At 35.3% G+C, this 12,827-nt stretch overlaps 3 protein-coding genes across 5 annotated transcripts; 2 read left to right on the forward strand and 1 right to left on the reverse strand.

The window, feature by feature from the left end:
• Positions 1-2,343: 2,343 nt before the first annotated feature.
• Positions 2,344-5,687, forward strand: LOC140970507 (putative late blight resistance protein homolog R1A-3). 3 transcript variants are annotated; one of them, XM_073432278.1, is made up of 3 exons: positions 2,344-5,201; positions 5,281-5,511; positions 5,551-5,687. In XM_073432278.1, exon 1 carries the CDS (start codon positions 2,456-2,458, stop codon positions 5,144-5,146), a length of 2,691 nt encoding a protein of 896 aa, XP_073288379.1. In that variant the 5' UTR covers positions 2,344-2,455; the 3' UTR covers positions 5,147-5,201; positions 5,281-5,511; positions 5,551-5,687. The 3 variants fall into 3 exon arrangements, with proteins under 3 accessions (XP_073288379.1, XP_073288378.1, XP_073288377.1); XM_073432277.1 differs by having other exon boundaries at positions 2,344-5,157; positions 5,303-5,511; XM_073432276.1 differs by having other exon boundaries at positions 2,344-5,511.
• A 1,126-nt stretch (positions 5,688-6,813) lies between these two features.
• On the forward strand, positions 6,814-7,524 carry LOC140970527 (2S seed storage albumin protein-like). Its single transcript, XM_073432312.1, has one exon. It carries the CDS (start codon positions 6,889-6,891, stop codon positions 7,357-7,359), a length of 471 nt encoding a protein of 156 aa, XP_073288413.1. The 5' UTR covers positions 6,814-6,888; the 3' UTR covers positions 7,360-7,524.
• Positions 7,525-10,124: 2,600 nt separating this feature from the next.
• Positions 10,125-11,931, reverse strand: LOC140970520 (protein phosphatase 2C 37-like). The gene is made up of 4 exons (XM_073432300.1): positions 11,279-11,931; positions 10,852-11,181; positions 10,651-10,756; positions 10,125-10,541 (listed from the first exon to the last, which is right to left on the reverse strand). Exons 1-4 carry the CDS (start codon positions 11,792-11,794, stop codon positions 10,207-10,209), a joined length of 1,287 nt encoding a protein of 428 aa, XP_073288401.1. The 5' UTR covers positions 11,795-11,931; the 3' UTR covers positions 10,125-10,206.
• Between the last annotated feature and the right edge of the window lie 896 nt (positions 11,932-12,827).

Raw genomic sequence — 12,827 nt, forward strand, 5'->3', positions numbered from 1 at the left:
AGTTATCTATCTAACTATAAGGGATAACTTCGTATCCCCACGAACAAATGTACTTCGATCTTATATAATGTGGAGGGACATTCTGGAATCACCTATCATTCTTGGTTGTATTTATCCATCATTTTTCTATTAACTTTAAGTCAAACTAAGCCTTAACTTTTTCCTCATCTCAGCACCCCCAACAAAAAAAAAAAAAAAAAATGTTAAAAAATTTGTATCTTTTGTGTTCCTTGATGTGTTGGTCGTGAAATTCATATGATTTACTTGTTCTATTTGTTTAAAAATTCTCTTTTATCCGTTGTTTTTCATTCAACTAAGTTGTCTTGAAGGTTAGTTTTAATAAAAAATGGATTTTTTTACAAATCAATCATTATGTGTACATTTCTTCATTTCTGTATTTCGCAAGTTTAGGTGTGCTTAAGGGTGTGGTGCTTCGATGGATTTACATGATATTGATGAAGATTATCATGGGATTTTTTTATATCTTATGCATGCCTATTTTACGAATTTCTATTTCTTATTCATGAACTAAATAATTTTATAGCATGGGTGAGTGAATTAGGGCTTTATTGATTTATTATACAAGAATATTTTTACAGAAGATGATATTATGGTTTCAATATTATATTATTTTTTATTATCAAAACTTATATCATGTAAGATAACAAATTGAGGTTGATAGATTTGTTTAAGCTTCGGAATCCATTGCATCTCATGAATATATTCATGTTACAATATATTTTGGTGTCATGGTGTTGTAATATTATGAATTTTTAATATATTGGGCTGATATATTCATGACACACGCAATGCGTATGCCAATGGAATTATTGAAACTTAAACACGTCGAAACCAATATTTAAGAGTTGTCTTCTAAATATTGTCACAGCTTTAAATACTATTTCGCTTCAATGTCTTCTCCTCCTATACGGGCTACTACTCATACCAATCACAATGACAATGAAAAACGTCAATTAAACACAACGTGACGATGAGCACAATTAATGACACAAGATCAACGACAAGCAAATCTAGCCCGACGTCGGTCAAACTACCAAAGACGTACAAATAGAAGCGCTAATGCCACACACACACACACACACACACACACACACACATATATATATTATTTCTAAATATTATTTATTTATTCTTCTACACGCATATAACACTCTTATATATTTTTCAGTTCTCATCAACAATAATTTGGCTACGATTACAACAACACAAGCGATAATGGAAACTTCTCCACATATATATTTCGTTTGCACTGTTTGAACTTGAAGGGTTTTAAACATTTCTTTTACATGATATGGAAGATAATATTTGAGACTACATCCATATATAATAATTAAGATTTAAATGGTGAAACAATAAAATTATTATATTTTCTCTATTTGACATCATGTACAAATAGTTACAATAAGTTTATGGCATATGATTTATTATGTTGCTTTATGTTAGTGATAATATCAAATTCGTTTGTTCGTTTTGATCTTGCAGGTGATAATGTATTTATTACGAGTTTCAAAGTCTTATGATCTAATCTCTCACATATTCTCAACAGAGTCACTAAATCATTATTAATTTAAAGCTTCTAAGACATTGTTTTATTACAATCTTTAAGACAAATTTACATTTTGGTTGGTAAATTTTAATGTTTCAAGATCTAGAACAGTTCCGAACTCAAAATCTGAACTTTTATCTAGTACATTTGCATCTTTATTATTATGAGATATTTGAATCTTTGCTGCATATAAAAACAACAATGATTTTTTTATTATCAAAACTATAACATGTAAGGTAACAAATTGAGTTTGATATATTTAATTAAGCTTTGGAATCTATTGTCTTTCATTATTCAATTACAAAATGTTTATGTGTCATGGTGTTGTAATATTATGAATGTTTAATATATTAGCCTCATATATTCATGACACACGCAACATATGTGACTCGGTGGGTAGTACTAACTAATTTTGACATATCAATGTAACACTCAAGTTTTTTTTTTTTTTTTTTTTATAATTTACCTTTCAAGATATTTGTTAGCTAATTTTTCTGGTGTGGGTTTGTTAATAATTTTTGTACATCTCTTTATTTTTTTTGATTTTGTCCCCAATTCATATTTAATTTATTTAAAAATTCAAACTATCTCAGTTAATTTAATATATCTATAAATATCATATTTTAATAAAATAATATATATTTATACACAAAAATTATCAAATATAAAAAAAAATTTATATGATTTGTATATCGTGAATATTTATCTATATTTTTTTGAAAAAAAAAGACACCAAATATTCAGACGTGTTGTCTCCGTAAATCAGATGTTTTATTTCAGAAAAGGCTGACCTTTAGACGGTCAACGTTATCCAGAAATGCTTGTAATGGTAAAAATCTCAAAGAGTCTTCACCAACTCTGAAAGGATTTGATGGTGGACGGAAAAAGATGGCATATGCTGCTCTTGTTATATTGATTCAGAATCTAGAAGAGATTTTGCGTGATAATCCACTTTCGGTGCATCTTAGAAAACAGCATATTGAAACTCTGCACGAAGATGCCAGTTCTTTGCTGTCGTTCCTCCGCGATTCGGAAGAGAAAGGGTACGATCATGAATTGTTGAAAGAACTGGAGATGCTGACGAGAGATGGGGTTCATAAAGCGGCAGATTTTATAGATTCGTATGTATTTATCAACCGTTCAGCCGAATGTGGATCACGATGGAGAGTAGGTTGGAAACAGATTTCTCTGCTTGCCCATCAAAGCTTTACACAGATAATAGAAGAGATTAAGTCTATTAAGTTGAAAGTTCTGAAGATCTATGAAAGCAAAGTACCCGGCAGAGAAGTTCTGGCTGCAAAAAATCCTCCTGTGCAAGATTTGTCACTAAGCTCACCAGATTTGGAGGAGAAACTGGTGGGCATAGATACTGACATTGAAATGCTAGTTCTTCGACTTGCGGAACCAAGTTTACATCTTCAAGTTATTCCCATTGTCGGTATGGGCGGCATTGGTAAGACAACTCTGGCTAAGAGAATTTACGATGATCCATATATTGTCTATCATTTTTATGTTCGTGCGTGGGTCACTATAACACAAGGGCTTACGGTATCTGTGATATATCAAGTGAGAACAATATTGTTGAGCATTTTAGGATGCCTTACCACTATAACTGATGAGATACGTGAAAAGACAAACGAAGAATTAGGTGAGCAATTATACCAGAATTTGAAAGGTATGAGGTATCTTGTTGTTTTGGATGATATGTGGGACACCAAAGCCTGGAATAACCTAAAAATGTTCTTCCCAGATGATGTGAATGGTAGTCGAATCATGTTAACTAGTCGTCTGTATGATGTAGCAGATTGTGTTTGCCCTAATTGTTCTCCTCATTGCATGCATTTCCTGAGAGCTTCTGAAAGTTGGGACCTTTTGAAGAGTAAGTTGCCTGCCACAGAAAGTTTCCCTCCAGAATTAGTAGAAACGGGGAAACATATCGCAAAAAGATGTCAAGGGCTGCCACTAGCTGTTGTTGTAGTTGCAGGTATTTTAAATAAAATGGGAATGAATTTGGAGGTTTGGAAGAAAATAGCTGAGAGTGTTGATGCACTTGTCTCTGAAGACCCAGAGCGACACCTAGACATACTTGCTTTAAGTTACAATTGCTTGCCTGGATTCTTGAAAGCTTGCTTTCTTTATATGGGATCTTTCCCAAGAGACTATGACATACCAGCATCGAGGTTGTTATGGTTGTGGGTGGCTGAAGGGTTTATCAATCCAGTAGCAGGCAAAAGTTTCGAAGATGTAGCAGAGAAATATTTGGAGGATCTAGTTAGTAGAAATCTAATTCTTGTGGGAAAAAGGAGGTCAAACGGCACAATCAAAAGTTGTTACATTCATGATCTGTTGCGTGACTTGTGCGAGAAAGAATCCAAGAAAGAAAATTTCCTAAATGTGATAAAGCGGTTTGCATCAATTTATCCAATGCAACCAGTTTATCAGAGACGTGTTAGCCTCCATGCGAGTATCCTCCATTATTCCTATTCAGTGAATCCTATGCCGCTCACTCGTTCTTTTTTGTGCTTTGACATGAACAAAATTCTACCGGACTTCTTTTTATCAGAGTTCATGGATCAAATGGATTTTAAATTGCTTAGGGTGTTGGATATTATGCTTCTGCGGTCTAACCATTTTCCCATTGAGATAGTAGACTTGGTTAATTTAAGATACTTGGCACTTGCGGTGAATTGTGAGCTTCCTGGATCGATATGTAAACTGAAGAACCTACAAACTTTGATTATTGATCACATATGGGAAGGCCAATATCTGCCTTGGGAAATTTGGAAGATGCGGGAGCTGAGGCATGTACATTTGAGAAGAGGTTGCTACTTCCCACTCCCCTGTAGCAGAAACACTGAAGATAACAGTCTATTGGTTTTGAAGAACCTGCAAACTCTCTCTACAATAATAGGAACTCTCAGTTGCTCTAAAGAAATTTTTGCCCGCGTTATGCATCTAAGAAAATTGGAAATATTTGGAACTGAAAGTGACTCTGAAGCAGAGTGGCACTCAGAATGCTTGAGCAATCTTGTCTGCCTGAAGGAACTCGAGACGTTGAAGTGTTCTTTCCTCTACAGACCAAGAAAGCATAGGCTTCCTCAATGGAAAACATTCCCTGAAAATCTGAAAAAGTTGACCCTAAGTGGCAGCTATTTTCCCTGGGTTGATATGGCTACACTTGGTATGTTACCAAACCTCGAGGTACTCAAACTCAGGCATTTTGCATTTGAAGGATTTTCGTGGAATCCTGTTGAAGATGGCTTTCCTCAACTAAAGGTTTTGTTGATGGAGAATTCAGATCCTGTAAACTGGGATGCTGAAAGCTCCCATTTTCCAAATCTCCGTCGCCTTGTCCTTAGGGAATGCCAACGCCTGAGGGAAATTCCTGAAGGTATTGGATATATATCGACTCTGGAGATCATTGAACTGCATGACTGCGAAATAAGTCTCGTCAATTCTGCAAGGGCGATACATGAAGAGCAACAGGCGTTGGGAAATGAAGAGATCGAGATCAAAATAACATGGGGAGATAATCATCCAACCGCTGATTTTTTCCCTGAAAGAAAGCTGTTCTCCTGATCTTTGTCACGGTTGTCAACTGTGACTGATTCCCTGGTAAATCTCAAAGAGCATGGTATTTGCTTGACGAGCGAAAACTTATTTCCCTCTCTTGGAATTTTTTTTTTTATAGAAAATGCTTAATCTATTTATAGTTTTGGTGGAATCAAATTGCAGATAGTTTGTGAACTTGCTTGCTTACTTTGCATCAACCGCATACAAGCGCCGAGGTCGAAGTTCAAGGTAGCTGATATTCTTTGGAGATGCTTGCTTGTAAGATAGAGGATCACTTACTGTTAGCATCAAGTACTGGTTAAGATTCTTACCCAAGTATAGAGTGATTGCCTGATTACATTTGCATTGGAGCTGGAATTCTGCCTCTATTTGTAAATCATTCTTTCATACTGAATTTTGAATTCTGTGAGGGAAACATTTATTGCAAATAATGCTGAAGATAGTTTTACGGCCACAAACTTCTCGGATCTTTGATTTTGAATTTTGTAGTTAGAACCCACATGTACTTAATTGGCCTCAAAATGGAACTTGATGCAGGTAGGTTTTCTTTTAAGGCAAAAAAACTTGTTTGAGACGGTCTCACGGATCGTATTTTGTGAGATGGATCTCTTATTTTGGTCATTCATGAAAAAGTATTACTTTTTATGCTAAGAGTATTACTTTTTATCGTGAATATCGGTAGGGTACCCGTTTCAGAGAAAAAGATTTCCAAGACCGTCTTACAAGAGACCTACTTTTCTTTTAATTACTTGCAATTAATTCTTCCATAGTTTACATGAATACATGTTTCCACAATATTTGAATGTCATCCAGATCATGTCACCATTTTCCCTGCAGCCATTTCAAGATCGCGATCAGATTTATTTATTCATGTACGATTGATGATCTAATATCAAAATCCGACTTAATCGTGAAAATTCGTTAGAAAGAAAAATAATTTTTTTGGTCTACTAATTTTTCTCGATTTTTCTTAGTTCATTAACTAGTCATAGTTTTGGTGCACTAATAACTTTTAGTTTCAGATTATTTTGATTTAATTACTTACGCGAAGCTCGGATAAGTCTACACTCTAACGACGCATAACTAAAAACAAATTAGAAATGACGTGTGTACAATGAGAGTTACATACATAAATACTTATTGTTTTTGAGATTACAAAACTAACCAAAATGCATAGAATACAAAATTAACTCAAATGCATTTTTGAGTAAATACATTTGGTGTACTCTCATTATACATATAGCATGACTTCATTACACACGTCAACATCATATCAACGTTACATTGGTGTCACATCATAAAAAAATAGACTAAATTTGTAAAATTAAAAACAAAAATAACATATTAAACTTAAATTTAAAAACATATAAAATGAAAATCACAAAAAAAATTAAACATACATTTCAAAAATAGCGATCGGCGATGATGGGTGGTACTTCGTTAAGGATGTGTTGAATAAAACTCTTGCATGTGAAAATGGATGTGGCAGCTCGTAAACGCCACCCTTGCCGATCATATTAAGACGTAGAGGAAAATTCATCCACCTGCTCTAATTTCTGTCATCAACTCAACACGTGAAAGCTCGAAAATGCCACCCATCCAGGTTTCTCTCATCAATCAACACGTAAAAACTCATTCAAATCCACAAAAACCACTATAAAAATGCACTTCATCTCTGCACCAAAGTTCAGTTCACTCCACTCCACAGAAATATACAGTTTCCAACACAAAGGCAAGCAAATCCCAGCATGGCGAAGAACATAGCACTCGCGGCGGCTCTTCTCGTGGCTATGCTATCCCTGGCCACCGCCAACACCTACACCACCACCTTGACCACCACCATCGTTGACGAAACCAACCCAGGGCAGCACCAACAGTGTCGCCAGCAGCTGCAGGGCCGTAGGTTCCGCTCCTGCCAGAGGTACTTGCAACAAGGACGAGAAGGTGGCCGATATGATGACTCGGAAGATGGAGATCTACCGGCACTGAACCCCGGCGAGCAGAGCGAATCCCTGAGGCAGTGCTGCAACGATCTACGCAATGTGAACGAGCAGTGCCGGTGCGAAGCCATCAGGCAGGCGGTGAGGGAACAACAGCAGGAGGGAGGCGGCTACCAAGGCGAGGGATTCCAGCAGGTGTACGAGAGAGCCAGAAATCTTCCCCGCAGGTGCCATATGGATCGCCCCCAGCAATGCCAATTGAGCGGCGTGTTTGTGTAAACTCCAGAGGAGAGTTGCTAGCTAGCTGTTAGCTGTATAAATGTCCCAACTCCCAACTGTTTGGCTGAGTTAGCCGTTCTTTCCGATTTTGTATGCGTCGGTTCTCCGCGCGATAATAATTGCATCGGAATGAAATAAAAATGCCACTCTTTCTATATTAAAGTATCCATGTTGTTTCCCGTTTTTAGCATTTGGGTTTAAACTATAAAATCCAAAAAAATATGCTTAAAACAACGAAATGATTTATTTTATTATCCCACCCATGTTCACTCGTATCTTTTATTATTATTTTTATATAACCAAGAGATTGAATAAGCTATATCTTCTTGGACACGTGTTCAAAAATTCTTGGTCACAACTAACCCTTTTTTTTATTAGTAAAAAATATAATATGTTGTGTGAACAAGGTTTTCGTTATTTGACTTTTGAAAAATTTTCTCCAATATTAATTCCCTTTGTATAGTACATCGGAGTAATACGACGCAGCCGTTTCAAACAAGGCCGACACGTTTAGCAAATCCTTATTTAATCTTAGGATTTAACTACGACGTGAAAAAATATACATGTAATAAATTTTTAAATAAGAGTAATAAATTTTCAACAGACGACTTGGAAGCATGGATAAAACGGATCTAACGTTTCAATTTTTTGAGATGGGTTATGACTTATCATGATCTCTTATTTCAGTCATCTATTTTTTATGATAAAATATTATTTATTATTTTAAATATAGACAGAGTTGACTCATCTCTTTATTTGAGTCACTTATTTTTTATGTCAAAAATATCATTTATTATTCTAAATATAGATATAATTGACTCATCTCACAATTAAATATCTTAGTTGACTCATCTACTTATTTTAATCAGCCATTTTATACACAAAAAAATATCATTTTTTATTCTAAATATAGATAGAATTGATTCTATCTTATAAATAAAGATTTGTAAAAAGTTACAATTCTATCTTATAAATAAAGATTTGTAAAAAGTTACTATTGATGAAATTTCGACCTAACTTTTCAAATTCATATAGTTAATTATTTTATTTTCGATTTTTTTTTCATTGGCAAAAAGTGTTAATGGAGTGGAGTGATTTCATGTTTTCGTGATGAGAAATATGACAAATTATGTATATATTGAAATTTTTGTTTCCTTTTTTGCTTAATTAAGTACAAAGAATTATGTGTTTTTTTTTTCTATTTGGAAATATATATTTCCACCATTATATATATAATGCAAGCGAGATACATATAAATTTTTTAATTTTGTGGTCTAATATATTAATAATAATAAATCGAAGTGATTATATTGTACTATTTTAAAAATAAATCGCACATTGCCAACCTGTGTGACACGGAATATTCATAATATTTACAAGATCTAATTATCTATATTGTAAATAATTTATATATAGCACGTCGTCATCTTTAGAAAAAAAAAATTTAAAATATAATAAATTATAGTACAGATTTTTAAATTTCATAATTTCTGGACGTGTCATGATAATTGACTAAATTGCAAAAGACCATTTTAAAATTTAAAAAATAATATTCGTTTTTTTTAATTTATAACTAATCTGAAATTTTTTAAGTATTTTTGTTTTATTTGTTTATACATGAAAGTACGTCTAAAATTAAATTACTCAAACTCAAATATAAACATTATTTTTAATGTAATAAAATTAGGTAGCCATGAATAATTTGTTATTTGCTTTGTTTAATTTAATATATTGATACAAAGTAACTTAAATATCCCATGTTGACTGAGCTGGCGTCAAACTCCATTTCTAAAGTATTTATTTCTTGAATAAGTCTAGAATTTTTATCCGTCACACCTAGGGATGGCAACTGGTTTGGGACCTTACGAGAAAAACTCGAAATGAAGATAAGGATTCTCGATTTTTTTGGGTTTGGGTTCGGAGATTTTTTTAAATCTCCGATGTAATTTAGGACGAGTATTAGATTATTATTTTCATCTTCGAAATCCCTGAACCCGCCTCGAAAATAATATCAATAATAAAATAATAGTATTGTTAATATTAATAATATAATAATATTATTATTTTTTAAAATATTAATAATAATATTATTTTTGATATTGATATTAATATTAATAATATCTCTAATAATAATAGATAATAATAAGTTTTGGTTTGAGAAAATCTTCGAATTCGTAATCGTATTGTCATATTAATATTTTTGAAATGGGGATGGAGGCGAGAATGGGAAGTTGATTCCCGAAGTTTCGGGTTTGGGGATTCCCCGAACCTGAAAAAACAGAGATCGAGACGGGTATGGAGGTGGAGATAGAATTCGATGATGGGGATAAGGATGGCAAACTCGTCCCCACCCATTGCCATCCCTAATCACACCTATAAATAATAATAATGATTTTTTATAAATCAAATCAAATTTGTGACATGTCTCATATNTCGAGCCTGTTATCTGCAAAACTAATATATAATTGTAATTAACTTGACAATTTGATTTTAAACACATGTACGCACCAGAATCATACTCCACGAAAGACCTACTCATTTCATAATGAATACTAAAAAGAAATAGAATATCTTTTTTTAAAAAAAATCATTAGATGTGTTTTCGGTCAAAAGATAAATAATAAAAAAATTAAATGTATTAGACTTTTATTATTCTTGTTTACGAAAACAAAATGAAGACTTTGAGAAAGATGTAATAATATTGCATAAAAATAGGAAATCGCATTAATTGATTTTAAAATTTTGCAATTAATCTACAAGGCGCGTAGAAAAATACACTTTATATTGCTTTAATAATAACTATAAAAATATAAATTTTACACTTTAACGACCAAATTGCCCCTACTATTATTGGCCACTCCGCAAATCAACCACCACAACGCTAACGTTGTCAGCGCTATGGCGAGCCAGGGCTAGTTTGGTCAAAAGAATTGACGCATCCGAGCAAGCCTTGTCGGAACTTTCCCCCTCCGCCGTGAAGGTGATGTCGCTCCCCGGAGATCTTGGCGGAGATCTCGGTTTACACGACTGTAAACATTTGAGCGCAACCCCACAAGCTGTCTCGTTCGAAACCACATCCCAAAGCCCGTCGCTTGCTAATATCAAGCACTCGTCCTCAGCCGTCCGCTCCGTCACAGTCACCTCCGGCTCCGATATGACGTACGGCTTCAAGTAATTATCACCTGAAGAAAACCCATAATAGAAATCGTAATAATTTCTTTATGGAGATTTAGAAGAAATGAAATTAAATAAAGTTTCGTTAATGCTGGAGGAGGAAAATTAATATTATACCGATTGCGCGGGACATTGCCAAGACTCCAAGAACTCGAGCCCCGTCCCAGTATATAACCCGGCCGCCGGATTCGTTAATCCGTTTCAGTTCATCAGGTCGATCAGGCTGTAATCAAAGAAAAATTCACGTTAAACCAAAATATTACCACATACATATTTAAAGTTTTTTTGACGGTATTGAATTTCAGCATATTAATCAACCTTATGGTCCACGGAAAGGGGAATCGCCACGCCTTTCCGACAAAGAACGGCTCGAGAATCTCCACAATTCGAGACGATAATCTTGTCCGGCGTCACGATCGCCACGACAGCGGTGGATCCTACAGCCTCCGTCTGCGGAGTCTTTAGCTCGCACCGGCAGACAGAGCCAGGGTCTTCGTCCCCAGTTTCGCTGGCGGTAGACCATTCGATGACATCCTTGTCCATTTTCGAGAAACTTTCGGACATCATTTGCTCCCACGAAGCTCCACGGCCGCTTCCGATCTCGTTTCTCACTATTTCGTGCATTCGATCCTTGCACCTTGTTGCCACCTGAAAAAACCAAGTCAATTCAAAACTCATTTTCAGTAAAAAGTTTTGCTCTTTTTTTTTTAATCAAGGTGTTCCGCAGCAAAGTTTCGAAGCTTACGTGTGAGCAACCATGACCGTCATAGACTCCAAAGAGATGAATCCCGCCCCTTAAATTAAAGCTCCGATCAGAAAAACTGGGGCGTATCGCCACCGCATCTTCCATATCTCTTCTCCTTCCACAAACAGAAGTCATCCCGTATTTTGGGCACTCGGGAACCACCACATCAAGCTGCGTTTCCGACGTCGATGCTTTCAAATCAAACGATTTAGTTTCGGGCCCTTTCTCCTCAGGTACGTCATCATCAATCAATCTCTTCTCGATCTCCTTCACCTCGCAGCTGTGAACACCGTCTGCGCAGTCCCTCAGCGAAGACGCCGGAACCACCTCCTCCATCTTCTGCCGCTTCCTTGTTCCACCACTCTCCATCGGAGTCGCCACGGCCTTATCGGTGGTCGTAAACTTGAACTGGTGGATATCTAGCAGCCTTCTCCTCCGAGAAGATTTAGAGCTCGGCTCGACCGGCGCAGCCGTCTCCGCCTCACCAATATTAACTCCGCAGCACATACCCGCCATGATTCCAGATCTCTTCACAAAAAATTCCCTCGAACAATCGAAAACACAACGACGGAGAAATCAACGAAAATTGAGAGAAACAAGCAAGACTTTATGCACATCCATGACCACATTATAGTAACTGTTGATTGAGCGGGCAGCTGCCCGACACCGTCGCGGGCAGGAAAGTGAAACGTATTCGATATACATAGTTGTACAAACACTGAATGAGAAAACGAGGATCCCTGCCGTCCATTCAACTCTCTCTCCTCATCGTAGAGCCCCACGTTTTTTGAGAATATTACAGTAGAATACCTGGACCAATGACAAGCAAACACGAATCCCACTTAATGACACGCATAATTGGGTCCCACCGATTTTTGATTAAAAAATTATTTAACTTTCGGGTAAGTTGACTCCTAAAAACTCACCGTTATCTCAATTCTTAAGTAATTTCGCCTCATATTTATCGACACGTGTTCTCCAGTGACGTGGATCCGATGCTTGGATCCTAAAATTATCGGAAAAAACTATTCGCAATATTTCCTAGAAAAGTTACTCTTAAATAAAGTTTGAAAATTATGAGTTAAAATACCTCTTCTAAAATCATGTAAAAAAAAAAACATACTAATTTTAAAAAGATAGGTATCTTGTAAGACGGTTTCACGAATCTTTATCTGTGAGACGGGTCAACTCTACCGATATTCACAATAAAAAGTAATACTCTTAGTATGAAAAGTAATACTTTTTCATGTATGACCAAATAAGATATTCATATTATAAAATACGACCCGTGAGACCATCTCATACAAGTTTTTGCCAGTTTAAAATTCCAACAATCATTTTGGCATGTAGATTTTGATGTGTCTTTTTCATATATCGTATCTTATCTTATTGTATTATCACATTTATGCTTATTCCGATATCCTTATCGTTGATTGCCTCATCATTTTGGTCTTAGCTATTTCTCGTGGGCATTTATGCTCTCAAATTTATATGCCTGAATGAACATTTAATAAATATTCTTAGGTATCTAGAAACATTTAATAAATAT

This window comes from Primulina huaijiensis, unplaced genomic scaffold (genome assembly GCF_012295235.1).
Source record: "Primulina huaijiensis isolate GDHJ02 unplaced genomic scaffold, ASM1229523v2 scaffold6295, whole genome shotgun sequence".
Taxonomy (NCBI): domain Eukaryota; kingdom Viridiplantae; phylum Streptophyta; class Magnoliopsida; order Lamiales; family Gesneriaceae; genus Primulina; species Primulina huaijiensis.